Source organism: Oryctolagus cuniculus, chromosome 5, assembly GCF_964237555.1.
Source record: "Oryctolagus cuniculus chromosome 5, mOryCun1.1, whole genome shotgun sequence".
Classification (NCBI taxonomy): domain Eukaryota; kingdom Metazoa; phylum Chordata; class Mammalia; order Lagomorpha; family Leporidae; genus Oryctolagus; species Oryctolagus cuniculus.
Window position 1 is genome coordinate 20,031,072 of NC_091436.1, and position 14,449 is coordinate 20,045,520.

Here is a 14,449-nt window from a genome sequence, read left to right on the forward strand (position 1 = left end):
TAACAGCCTCACTGCTGTGCGGCAGAGGCACAGGGAACTCTGTGTGCCAACAATGTCTTCCTTTAAATGCATGTGTTTTAACCATGTGAGGAAGAAGTCAAGTTCAATGGCAAGAGGAATTCTGTCGCTCTGTGGGATTAAGAGATGGGTCATATTTTTTTTTTTTTTTTGACAGGCAGAGTGGACAGTGAGAGAGAGAGACAGAGAGAAAGGTCTTCCTTTTGCCGTTGGTTCACCCTCCAATGGCCGCCGTGGCCGGCGCGCTGCGGCCGGCGCACCGCGCTGATCCGATGGCAGGAGCCAGGAACCAGGTGCTTTTCCTGGTCTCCCATGGGGTGCAGGGCCCAAGCACCTGGGCCATCCTCCACTGCACTCCCTGGCCACAGCAGAGGGCTGGCCTGGAAGAGGGGCAACCGGGACAGAATCCGGCGCCCCGACCGGGACTAGAACCCGGTGTGCCGGCGCCGCTAGGCGGAGGATTAGCCTAGTGAGCCGCGGCGCCGGCCCAGAGATGGGTCATATTTAAGAACTGAGTACAATGTCCCTATCTGGATGAATGGAAATGATTTTCTTACTTCTGCTTAAAATATTTGTTAAACACTAACTTCTTCCCTTTTTTTCTCTATTTTTTTCCAAAAAAAAAAAAAATCTGAGAGGTGAGCATTTGATACAGTAGTTAAGTTGCAATTTGGGACCCCCCCCCCCCCATCCCATATCCAAGTGTCCAGTTCAAGTCCTGGCTACTGCACTTATGATCCAGTTTCCTGCTAGTATGCACCCTGGGAAGCAGTCACGATGGCTCAAGTACTTGGAGCCCTACCTCCCACACGGGAGACCTAGATGGAGTTCTGGGCTCCTCACTTCCACCTGGCCCCGCCCTGGCTGTTTAAGACATTTGGGGACTGAAACAGAAGATGAAGGAGCTCTCTTTCTCTCTTTGTCTCTCTCTTCCTGTCTTTCTCCCTCTCCTCTCCTCTCTTAAATAAAGTGAAAATAATTACATTTTTAAAATATAAAATGAAAATAAATAAGTAACTTTTTTTTAAATCTGAGATTTAATCCAGAACAGACTGTCAACTGAAATATCAAAAATTCTACCTGCAGCATTGAATTTTTCACATCAGCAGCCTACATCCAACACACTCACTTCATGGCATAATCACTATTTCATTCTACTTGACAGGAATGCAGTACAAGTTTCTCTTTTCCATTCTTTTGTTTTTATTAACACAACAAAAAGAAAGGCATTTCTGCTCTGCTCCAATTCAAGGAACCACTCATCTTAAAAAGGGGAGAGTGGCTCTTCCCGCTGAAACCCAGGGTAACCTTAGCAGCACACAGTCTCTATCGAAGGCAAACAGACTGTAAATAACAATCATTTTTGCATTCATAAAAGCTGCCTTTGACAGTCCAAGAAATAACAAATTATAAGTGAATAGTCCCCAAGAGATTTGAAAGCACCTTAATCGCTCTGGATCAGTTTTGAGGCTGTTTTTTAGCATAGAATTACTAACTCCTTTGAGGAACTACAACCACATTTGTGATTTCTGGGTGTTCTACCTAAACAGAAGTGGAGACAGCAAAGTCCACTGTCAGTGATTTTTTTGAAAAATTAAGAGAACTAAGATGTTTGAGTACCTCAATTACTCAAGTCCTTTATATTAGAAATATAAGTGGATGCAAAAGAAATATATTGCCTATTCTTAGGAAGTTCACCACGCAGGGAGCCACGACACACTCATTTGCTCCTCATCTACTATATGGGAGGAAATTCGTACAGTGTTGGTGTAGGCATTCCTATAGAGTGGGTAACACTGAAGAATGCATCTCAACCTAAATACAAAGTGTTGACCTATAAGCATGTGAGGCAAGAAATGAAGGTAGAATAGAGAGAACTCTCGATTCAAGTACTAACTGGGCCTGACCTTGCTTAGCTTCCAAGATTAGACAAGAGTGGGTTTGTTCAGGGTGGTATGGCTGTAGACAAGAGAGCTCTCTCCATGCAGGAAGTAGCCTAAGTCTGGGCAAAACACTGAAACCTTTGGAGCTGAACTTGTCTTTATTGTAAGAGGCCCTTCCCACTTAGAAAATGCTCTGCTTACAGTCCTAGAAACCCACTGATCAGACAACTGGAACTGTTGCAGTCTCCTCAGGCAGGTGCTATTCAAGGATGCAGAAATAAGACCAGGTGATAAAGATGAATCAAGGATTAGTCAGATAAGCTGTTCACACAATGCACAATCAAAGAGCACCCAATTGTGAAGACTTTTGAACTACATAACTAGATTATTATTCTGTTTTTATATAGTAACAGAATCCTTAAATGGAATTATACTTAAGACTGAGAAGAGGCAGCTGGTGGTAATGTAGGTATAATTCTATCAAGAAATTCAGCTGAAGTCGTAATGCAACTATGAAATGCTTAGGTGATTTGATTTGTACACATATCTACTATTTCCAGAAAATGACTATTCCTACAATCATTTAAAACATAATTCTTACAGTTTATTTTATATGAACAGATTTCTTTATCCCCAAATGGCTGTGTGACCCCAATTTTTTGTCATGTATACTTTATCACAGTAATGGAAAATAAGTTACCCACTATATTCCAAAACTGTTTTTGCTTTCAAGTGCTATGGCTCAAATCGTAGATTTACAATCTAATGAAGCTTTGCTACATCATTGCATTTTGGCAGTTAAACAGGAGTTTTTACCTGATTCAAAACTGGAGCTGATCCTGCCTAAGGCATTGAAGAGGAATTCCATGAGTTAATAATTAGGGGAATTTCATTCTTAGCTTCAACATAGACAATTATTTCAGTTTTAAATATTGGGGTCACATTTTTATGTAACAGTGTATTCAAAGAGCTATCTGCAAAATATGCAAGCCTCAGAAGGCCTTTAGTTTTCCGTTAGATGTTTCCAAAATAGTAAACCAACAGTTTGGCTCTGGGTACCTGGGGTGAAGGGACAATTAGAAGGGAGCCTGGTATTGAAAACACGACTTGATGCCATGTTTTTCCCAAGAAGAAAACGTAAAAGATGCTAAGTCATGATTACTCCAATCGCTGTGTGGTGATCATTACTCTTAAACAACAGTTACCCCAGGGAATTAAAATTCAACTAGATAGTACTGCTTGATATAACCACAAGTTATTAAGCTGTATAAAATCTTTGTATTTGCAGATCAAAAACAGTTGAACATTGCTATTTTCATGGAATTCAATCAACTACTTCAATTTAGATATGCTTTTCTACATTTAGTATGTGTTTCATAACTTTATAAATCATATCTGCTGCCACTCTAATTTAATTCCTAATTGAATGATGAATTTCCCCAGAATGTTATGGACTTTTCCTCTCATAAATTCTTCCCTAAGAAAGGTTGTATGGATGCTGGATCATTTTTGCATAATTATACATTAATAATTATGCTTTGATTTTTGACCTCGGGCTAGAGGATAGCATAACATTTTAATATCACACGGGTTGTTCTAGAAATCACTATCAGTACTGAAAAAGCCACTCTTCAGTGTGAAGTCCCAGCCACAGAGAGTTCTACCGTTTGATGAACAAACTCCTCCAACAGAACACAGTAATCCTGGTACTCTTAATATTCCATATATTCAAATCCATGAATAACAGTTACTGAACTCTCAGTGCACACATGTTCCAAGAGTCTGGCCATCACAGAGAGCAGCCAGTATGGTACACTTGCACACCAAGCCTTCAACAATGGAAACAGTATTTGGGCAAAATGTAGAGCACTGCAGGGGGATTTAATTAGATTAAATCTGCCATCCCTCGGTTCAGTAGCAGAGGGGAGGCAGTGCATGAAAGCACAGTAACACCACTCCTGACTTGGAACAAGTCCACCAGGCTCTGCCCTTGGAAGCTCAGAGTAGGGCGTGCTTTGTGAATTTACTTCGCAGCAGCAGAAGTAAAGAAAAACTTGGCCTCTCCTCTTAGCTCTTCCACAAAGACACAAGATAGGCTTTGAAGGCTGCAGGCAGGAGAAATTCCCCCAGGTTAAACTCCAGGGAAAAGTCTATGCTTTGTCTTCCTTAGAAACTCATAAAGATACTGGTGTAATCTTTAAGGACTGTCAAGACTCCTTCCAATCTGGAATAATAGGCCAAGTGGCTCAGGTTCCACTGGAAACTCATGGGTCACAGGAAAAGAAAAGCATGCTGGGGGGGAGGGAGCCAAAGTGAAGGACACGGGCATTTCCCACTGCCAAGAAAACCAAGGGAGATTCTGGTCCACTGAGAGGCAGGTGGCAGGAGAAAGGGAAGCTGGAGAGGCTAAGAGGCAAGTCTGTTGGCACGCAAGTGGGTTTCAACTTTTCTCTAAAACTCTTCACGAAAAGAATCCGACTTCCAGAAAGCACAAAAGGAAACCCACTGCTAAAAAACTCAAAAAAGATTTTACTTCTGAAATGTACATTGTGAAAAAATGCAAAAGTTCATATTAAACCAAGCAAAACTTCAAACACAAATGCCTCACATACAAAAACCATATGATTCCTTCCATTGTGTTTGATATACGTCAATACGCACTTTTTGCCAAAATTCTCGTTTCTGTGTGAAGAGAAAAGCATAAATTCTCTTTAAATTAAAATGTGTATATCTAGACCATATTATCTGTGTACTGCTTGATAGTGGCACTCAACAATTCATTAAATAACAGACATTTTAAAAAGGACCTTTAAAAAAGTTCCCCGTACTTAGTGTTTCAAAGACCATTGAGTCCTCTTGCAATTGGGTTAAGAAGGAAGTGATGGCTCAGGGGTGGGTAAGCACAGACTCCCCCTGTGGGGAGCAACTCAGACTAGACTAAGTTACTCGAATTAAGACTTATTCTATGCATCTGCTCTCCCACAATATGGCGCTGGGAGAGGAGGAAACAGCTTCTACACAGCTGCCTCCAGTTCAACCAATAAACAGCAGGACCTGCTCCTGATTGGAGGAGAGCAGTGTACTCGGCGTGTGGGTAGCAGAGTTGGGATTGGTGGAAGAGGACTATAAAGGAGGAGAGAGACAACATGCACCAGGAACATCTATCTGGAGGAACACCTGTGCAGCCCCCGAGAGAGCCGGCCGGCGGTGTGCTGCTCCCCCGCGGAAGTGGGGAAAGTGGCAGGGGGAACCGCCCTTCCACGGAGGTGGAAGGGTCGGTAGCCAACCCGGGAAGAACCAGCAGCAAACCCGGGGAGGGCCGAGCAGACAAAAGAACAGCGCAGGGTCCTGTGTCGTTCCTCCGCGAAGAGGGGGAGCGACATAATGGTGCCGTGACTCGGATAGGAAACCTAGGCAGGGCTTAGTGTCGTTCCTCCGTGAAGAGGGGGAGCGACATCCCCCTGTCTCACAGTAAAATTGGATAGGGGACAAAAGTTGGATTATGGGAATGGAAAGAGTTGATACATTTGGTTGCAAAATTAGATAAATTTCACCATAGAAGCAAAACAGAAATTTGTCACTTGTGCTGTCGGTTTGCCTGAGAGTACCTCTGTCTAGACCTTCTCACTGAGACACACAGACACATACAGGAAGAAATTCTCAGGGCTAGCAATAGAAATGCCTTCCCACTGGCTATAAAGCAAAAAGATTACACAGGACATTTTAATATCTCTTTAGAGTGATCTAATAAGGAAAATATATTTGCTTTCCAAGGAAACATATCAAATAAGGTAACTGATTCAATATGTAAGAAAAAACTTCCATTAATATTTTTCATAAAATTGCTTAATAAAAAACCTTACATATGAAAATAATTTTTCACTTAAATAGATTTTCCCTTTGATGTTAATAGACTTAGCTGCTAAAATTAATTTTACATTTTTCAAAACAAAACCAACTAATATAAAACATAGGCTTTGTTATGATCTATGAAATTATTTTTAATACTTCTTTGTACCCTTGAGCAATTTAAAATCTATGAAGTAATACATTCTTCCGTAGGAAACAATCACTATGGTGATTCTGAAACCCTAATTTTTAGATTAAACAAAGCGTTCAGCTTTAGAGTTTATCAAGACAACCAAATGAAATTCAAAATTGCCTTGAAATATTATCAGCAGGTAATAAAATGTTTAGAGATGATTGAACTGTTTTTATAAGAAATGCAGACTTTTTATCCATTACAGTTGGGGTGTGAATAGTGTAAATTAATGCAGGTAAATACTTCAGCTAAGTGCTCTCGGGCGAATTGCAATCAAAATTAAGACCTGTAATTTAACAAGATAAAGTCACCTTTAACTTACTCTTTGTTCATTTCCGACAAGGAAAATTAAATGTCATTACCAAAATAAAGCATTATGGAATTAAAACAATCTCTGCAATAATTTTTAGTGCCTTTCAATTTACTCAGTGCTATATGGAGTTATAGAATTTATCCCTGAGTCATATTAAATCACCCTACAATTTCATAAACTATTCTCCCCATAAATAGAAAAACTCACAGCTAACCACTAAACTGAATCCATCTGAAAATATGCCATATCTCACCATGAACTTGCTGGTTTTCAATCTAATATTCTTTTTTTTTTTTTTTTTTTTTGACAGGCAGAGTGGACAGTCAGAGAGAGAGACAGAGAGAAAGGTCTTCCTTTGCCGTTGGTTCACCCTCCAATGGCCGCCGCGGCCGGCGCGCTGCGGCCGGCGCACCGCGCTGATCCGATGGCAGGAGCCAGGAGCCAGGTGCTTTTCCTGGTCTCCCATGGGGTGCAGGGCCCAAGCACCTGGGCCATCCTCCACTGCACTCCCTGGCCACAGCAGAGGGCTGGCCTGGAAGAGGGGCAACAGGGACAGAATCCGGCGCCCCGACCGGGACTAGAACCCGGTGTGCCGGCGCCGCTAGGAGGAGGATTAGCCTAGTGAGCCGCGGCGCCGGCTTCAATCTAATATTCTAACATAGACTTTGATCACTATCATATTTTCCTTCCTAAATTCAATTGCAAAATTACAGACTAATTTCCTTATTCAATACAAGTCAATCCAATCTAAACATAAAACACTAAGGTGATACAACAACGGCTATCCGTACTGAATAAAGATTTTAGTTAAAATAAAAGACAAAACATTGACCACATAAGGACTTTCAGCTTACAGTACGAGTTAGGTTGTGTAAGAATGTCATGATTCATTGAGAGGTAGCACTATGAGAACTTAATCCCGTCAACAATCTGGTGTTAGACTGGCTTATCTGTGACATTCCCAAAAAGGTTTATCTAAGAAATACACTTAAGGTTTCCTTTAGTGTTCCCTATTATAAAAATTTAGATAGTTTTAGCTTTTCCTAGCCAGTGATGATAAATTATTGCAATATGAAGTCTGAATTTCGTCACAGGCCATTCCTTGGTATGGCAATGATCACAATGAAAAGTAGACACTCAAAGACAAAGTGTGGCAAAGGCAAATATGCCAGAGGATATGATATAACCCCTATCTGGGGAACCTCAGACATTATACCTATAAATATTCACATTTCAAATAAAACTTAGTATATTTCTACAGCAAATAACTATGTTAGCTGGCTCAAGGAATATTATGATGATGAGTGTGAGTAGGACTCTGTTGTATATTTTAACTCCTTTTAACATAATAAAAATAAGTAGTCTTTGCTTACAATCCTTTGTTATCAAATTTCATATTTATTTGCTTTTACTGACAAAATTTCCAATAATCAAATGGTTGAAATGGACAAAGGAAGAGGCTTTAAAGAATAAAACTATGTGGACAAGAGGGAGGGTAGAGGGTGGGGAAGCATCACTATGTTCCTAAATCTGTATATATAAAGTACATGGAACTTGTGTAACTCAAGTAAAATTTAAAAAAAAATAATAAAATTCTAAATAAAAAAAAGAATAAAATTGGATATATTGTAGCTAAATAAATAACTTTTGGTAAAGCAAAAATTTACAGTGGACTCAATGTGTTATCAAGATTTAAAAATACATAATTATTTTCCAAATGGTCTACACTTTGTAAAGGGGGACAAGGTGACTAATGATGAATAATGTGCCCTTGAATTAGATGACTTTAGATCTTGACACTTAGTACTACATTGACTGTAGGACGTTTTAAATATGCTCAGATAGTCAGCGAAGATAAAAACACATTAAAAGCAAGAACACTATACATAGGCAGCAGAAAGAAATTAAAAATTAAAACATAAAATTCGTCAGGTCATAAAACCATAATTTAAAAAGTCCTCTGAGGCATTCTACCATGATTAACATAAAAAGTTGCAACATTTTCAATTAAAAGAGGAGATAATTCATTATAAACTGAAATGTAGACCTCTCCAAGTTTTATTACGGATAGGTCCTTTCAAAGATCACCAAAAAGGTTAAACAACAGTACCATGAAAAAAACTTTTTCTATCATTATCTTGGTGTTATATTCAAAGCATTGAACATCATGAACTATCCATCACCATTTGTACATCATCCTTACTCAGCAAAGAAAATACACTATTTACTGCTAGCAATTATTTTGGGAAAAGATTAGTAAACTCCTTAATTATCTTGATATGCCAAATAAAAGCCATTTATTTTACTTGTATATAGCTAGATGACACTTTATAGTTGACATTTTATAACTCTCAAACAGAAAAACTCAAATCTAAGAAATTCTAAATTCTCAAGAATTGATCTGTCAGTCATCTTTTTGGAAAGATTAATCACAATGTACTTATACACAGTAAATCCAGAATAAAAACTGAACGAATTTCCTAAAGCCCTGCTTTTCTTATGCTAATTCCCACCAAAAAGTATTTACAGATTTATTACGACTTTAGCAGCAGCTCTCAAAGAGAATTTCTTGGGTTGGTAACAGGTGTTGCATGAACATGGCCCATGTGGGTTAAATTGCATTACAAGTGTTCCCATATGGTAAGAATTACCCAAAATATTAATAAGCTAACATTCAATATGAAACTCCAAAGGGACATATGGTATGTAACAAACCCTAAACAGGTCTGTTCTGTGTCTCTCAGATCATCTCATTGTACTACTCCTTTGCCAAAATCACTTTGCGAATGTGGCTCTGTGTGATCGAACCCCTTGGCCAGTCATCCAAATTCCCCTTCTTTCTAGTCTCAGTTCTTACATCCCCAGTACAAGCTATCAAATACAATAACTTCTGTGTCGCATCTCCTATTATCAAACACACAATCGCCCTGAACCCACACCAATCTCCTGGAAGGTACATGATATGAAAGACACATTTTAATGTGATTTTCTCTTTTGCATTTCTGTGTACGTGCTCACTTGTGAGTATAAGACACCAACATACCCAGTACTGAGAGGCCCTGGACTGTGGTAGAAATGAATGAAAGAAAGGGAGAAGGGGAGGAAAAAGTCAGTATTCAGCCTTTGATGACCAAACAGAATGTCTGCATTGGGTCAACAGTCACGAAGGTCAGGACTGGAAGAGGAACGAATATGTTGAGGTCCTATTTACTTTCTCATTTAGCTTAGGGAGAGCCAAGCCAGGGCATAGATCTTACAATCTATTATATGCCAGTAGCAGGGAGACCTCAGGATGTAGAATAGCATTCCAGAAGGACTGTGGGAAAGGATGACACAGAGGTAAGGCAAGCAGAGAAAGGTACCTTGAGCTCTCCTGCTTATTTCATATCCCAGTGAGCAGGAGTGTCAGATTGGCTGTGGGAAAAGCTGAAGGCACAGAGGCTCTTGTCCTGCCTTCTGCAGAGGATATTGGGAAGAGACTTGTTTCAAAGGGTGCCTGGAACGAGCTGGAAGGTCCAATGGTTGGATGCCCTGAAGGATTCTCGGGTTGCTAGCAGACTTGAGCTAGCTGAGCTGCTTTAGGGAGAAAGTCACAAGTTCCCTGTGCTTGCAGGAAGGAGAAGGCAGCTGGATGTGCCAGTTGTGAACTCTCCAGCAAAAACTACTCATGTAGCCTGGCTACAGGATGATCATACAGCTGGCGGCCACATGGGAGTTAGCTAGACCTCAGGAGAATGAGCCATGGCAGGCAAGTCAAAACTACAGCTCACAGCAGCTGTCTGAAGTCCCCACACAAACCCTGACTCAGCTCTGCTGGTCCTGGCCATGCCCAGTGCACACATGAGAACCAGTATACCACCAGGAGGCAATCCCCAAGCCCCCTCATGCAGCCATGTAAGGGTGGGGTTACAGGTGCAGAGCAGAGAGGATCTCTGACAGGACCAAAAGGAGTTGAACTCTGCCCTTATTTTTTTGGGGGGGGGGGCAATGGAAGAGACTGTTTAATTAGAAAAGATTTGAGACATGCTACTCACCAAGTCCAAATTTCTCACACCTGGTATGGTGAACATTCCAAAAGATCAGATCAATCACAGAAAAATCAACTATGTGTTCTCAACACAGCTGACTGAGCAGATTCCAATACCCCCGTTCTCCCAGGGCATTTTTTTCTACACCAGGCTTCATATCCCATCTCGCATCATCTTTTTCAGGCTGGCACAGCTTGCATTCCCCTCCCCCACCCGACTGCAGCTTCTTGAGGACAAGGATACACTATCCTTTTTGTGATCTGCGTAGCCCTTGCACAAGGCACTAGAAGCAAGGCTCCATACGATACCATTCATAACTCACTCCAATTCCATGATATATTTGATCAATATATTTGGATATATGGCAAATGCTATGTATAGAATCTAGCATAATTAAAAACCTGATGTTGAGGAAGTATACTATCTTGTAGCTACTGGCACTACATAAGAACTTTGAAACAGTACAGAAACGAATGTTGAGTAATTATCACTCACATAATTTGATAGTGTTGACAGCAGTGGAAATTTGGTATGGTCATTTAATGTTAGAGAGAGCGAGAATGACATTTTTAGTAAGAAAAACGAGGCTATGTTAGGTAAGTTGACTGGTAGAAACCTGATTGCAAAGTGGAAGATCTTCATGGTAGAAGTAGACTTTATCTCAAATAAGGTATTTTCAAGTTCTCTTTGTAGGGAAAATAAAACTCAGCCACCTCGCCAAATCTGACCTTTCTGCATGGCTTACTGAATAAATGAAAAGAATTTAAAGACAACAAAGGAACATCCCAGACCAAAACTGGGTTACACGTTGGAACCAAAGAGTCATTATATTACTGCTGCCTGAGTTAAGGGGATGGAGTTAAACACATCACATTTGTTCACTCCTGTTTTTTTTTTTTTTTTCCTCCCCATCATAGGAATTGTATAAATGGGTAGCCCTTGGCCTTTTCAAACCTATACCACCATATTTCATTTATGGCATCCAATAAGGTCAGAGGCAAAGATTAAAAACCTCCCAGAATGGGCTAACTTTGTCAATTTAAAATGTGGTTCACATCAGACCATTGTTAAGCAAGTCGTTCAAATAACACCTTGGTCCACATGTCTGTGGGTCTCTGATAGGCTTCAAAGTCTTGGGAAAAGCCTATGCAAGTTTGAAATCTAACCTTCTTCACCTTTCCATCTTTCTGCCTCCTGTTTTCTGATCTTTTTAATCCAGAATCTTTAATAGAAAAATTCTGTGGCAGGACTGAAAACAGCATGGGGTCAAATCCCATACAGGTAATTTAAAGCAACATCTATAGTCTTTTGATCGTTTCAAGAGCAATTTAGCTGACCTCTGGGGACTCTTCTTCAAACGTTAAACACACACCAATACAAGTGAAACATATTTTATGGTCATATTATCAAAAGCAAAACAAAAGCCACATAGATCTAAATGTTTATATAGAAGTCCCTTCAAGCAACAAACTACATAACTCTCACGTAAACCAATGAAAATAAAAGTGAGACTTTTTTGTCTAAGCAATAAGGAGGAGTGGATAATGGAATATAGCTGGATCACATTCAATCCAGTAATCTTAAGCAATTACCTAGGACAACCAAGTACATGTTATACGTGGGGACATTTCATTTCCAGTATTCCATATAAAAGACAAGGTGGTCTAGCATTTTCTGTGTTGTCTCAAATAAGTGGAGGACTCAACCACCAGAAGATAAGATAAAATAAATCATCACATGTTGTGTGTACTCCACTAAGGAATTTTATGTGCAATCAAAGGATGCTTTCTCCCCACTGCTATTCGTTTCACTTCCGGATTACTCCTTGGCCAATGTTTCAAAGAAAAGAAATCTTGGTCCCAACAACAAACCTAGAAAAACAACAACTCTCAATTCCCGGCATAGAAAAAGAAATATGTAAAAAAAAATTGTCCATATCAGTATAAAGGGAAAGATAGGAATGTATCAGATTTGATAACTTAATCAAACAGCGCTGTGAGGTAGGCCTTAGTTACCACACTGTGCCAAGAGCCAATGGACCATCCGACAGGATAGACAAGGCCACTGCAATACCGGGGGAGGAGACAAAAAGACTATTGAAGATCCTTGGGAACAATAGCGCCAAATAATACAGTCTCACTGTTCATAAGTAGCAAAACTTCAGCAAAATGCCTCTCTAAGGAGTTTTACCAAAATCTGAATGAAGGTCATTTAAAAATTCCAATAAAGGCAAAAAGAAGTTTTCAAAAAAGCAAGCAAGCAAAGAAAACCCACATAAAGAGAATGTGTGAAAGGCAAGTTTTCATCAACACTTAATCACTCTTGGGCCCTTTTCCAGGCTTGTGAACAAAGTGTGTGACAACTCCAAAGTAAAGCTCAGAAAAAATCACCTGAGAGAGACTGAACACGCGGCAGCATTCTCAGTCTGAAGCCTGTCCAAGTCCTCTCACGCCTTCTAGGTTGCCTTTTGGTTTTCACAGGCAATGCACATGCAGCTTGGCAAAAGCACACGTCCCCCAACAAAATGACCACTTACCCGACGAATCAACATTCCCCGAAGCTCAAAGAGAAAACGCCACTTACCTAGGAAAAGAAGAAAGTAATACAGAGATTAAGATGTTATCTCTGAAAGGCAATTACAGCACTTCTTGGATTATCACAGTCCCTGTACTGCCAGTATTTTCTCAATGAACATCATTAACTTTTTATAAGAAAACCCAGTTTGAATTTATTTATGCAGGAAGGGAGTTTAGTGAGGAATGAGCAAGTCTTCAAACAATCCAGCGTTGTGTTGTTGCAAAAACCCCTGTAAGCTAATTGCACCCTAACCGGCTGTGACACATATTCACAGGCAGAGCAAAGGGGGGAAACGTTCTGAAATGATCTGCAAAGAACAGAAACACATGGTTTTGTTGTTGTTTGCCAGCAAAGCCAACAATAGTCAGAAAACCAAGTATCGAGTGGATTTGGCAATGAATCTACATCAGTTTATCAAAGGAAGGATACGGTTCCCTAAGCCAGAGCTCAAGCTTCCCAGCTTGCAGGCGACTCCACCAGGTGAGTTGCAGAGGACTGATCAGCAACACACTGTTGGACCAGCTTGTGGGTCCCCCAAGTCTCAGATCGGTGATTGTGGAATAATTTTAAGTTAACTCTCATCCAAGATATTTTTAGTTGCCAAGTTATTCAAAGTGTGGAACATTTATAATTTCTATGAACCTTCTAATTTCACTCGTTAATTGGTGTCATAAAGTGAAAACCCTTTGGCTCTGTTACTTCAGCTACATTCCAGGAAACAGATGAAAAGCAGTGTAGTCACTGTGCACTAGAAATTAGACTGTGTCTAAAATTCACTGTAGCTATAGTCTCCAATATATAAATACTTACTTTCAGTGGCAGGATGCTTAAACTACAGAACAGTCTTTCATCTGAAAGTTTAAGTCTCTAAAAGGTGAGAAGGGATTTATAAAGAAATAATGGCACATGGAACATAGCTGGAAGTAACCAGGAGATGAAGAGTAGGAAAGAGTTTATAGGTCAAAGTCGCCTTTACCACTCTAAGAAAACATTCCTAGCTGCCCCATTCATTAATTTATTTAAGAGTTGTTTATTGAACATCTACTGTGTACAAAGCAGCATCCCAGGCATTGTACATAAATCAGGAACTTACAAAAAACTATGTTGATGTTCCCAGAGCTCATGGGAGAAAAAGATGCCTACCCAAAACATCAAGAGAGTGGAAGAGAAGAGTGCTCACAAGACATGAACACATTAACTACTGTAGAAGATGTGCTGATTCAGGTTAGGGTGGCCAGGAAGTGTTCAGGGAAAACATTTAGAGCATACTCAGGGGTGGGGAAAGATTTTGGAGAGACGGTTGTGAAGTTTTTCCCAGTGGTGTGTGAGAGTCTTGGCTAAGTGAGATACAGCAAAGAAGCCAATCTATGCAAGGTCCCACTGGTAACCAGTTTTAGCTCAGGACCCTCTCATAAAGAAGTGAATCAGTGGATGCTGGATCTCTTTCTCTCTGTGTCACTCTACCTTTTGAATAAACAAACAATAAATCTTTAAAAATATGTATAAGATACACACAGGGAGAATGTCCTATGAAGACAGTCAGATTTGAGTGAGGGATCTACCAGTCAGGGATTTTAAGGACTGCTAG

At 40.1% G+C, this 14,449-nt stretch overlaps 1 protein-coding gene across 1 annotated transcript in view; it reads right to left on the reverse strand.

Moving 5' to 3' along the window:
- Positions 1-639: 639 nt before the first annotated feature.
- SAMD5 (sterile alpha motif domain containing 5) overlaps positions 640-14,449 on the reverse strand; it is a 477,984-nt gene continuing 464,174 nt past the window's right edge. Inside the window, exon 2 of the mRNA XM_070073466.1 lies at positions 640-12,867. Coding sequence (XP_069929567.1) covers positions 12,829-12,867 — 39 coding nt within the window. The 3' untranslated portion in view covers positions 640-12,828. The remainder of the gene's footprint in view (positions 12,868-14,449) is intronic.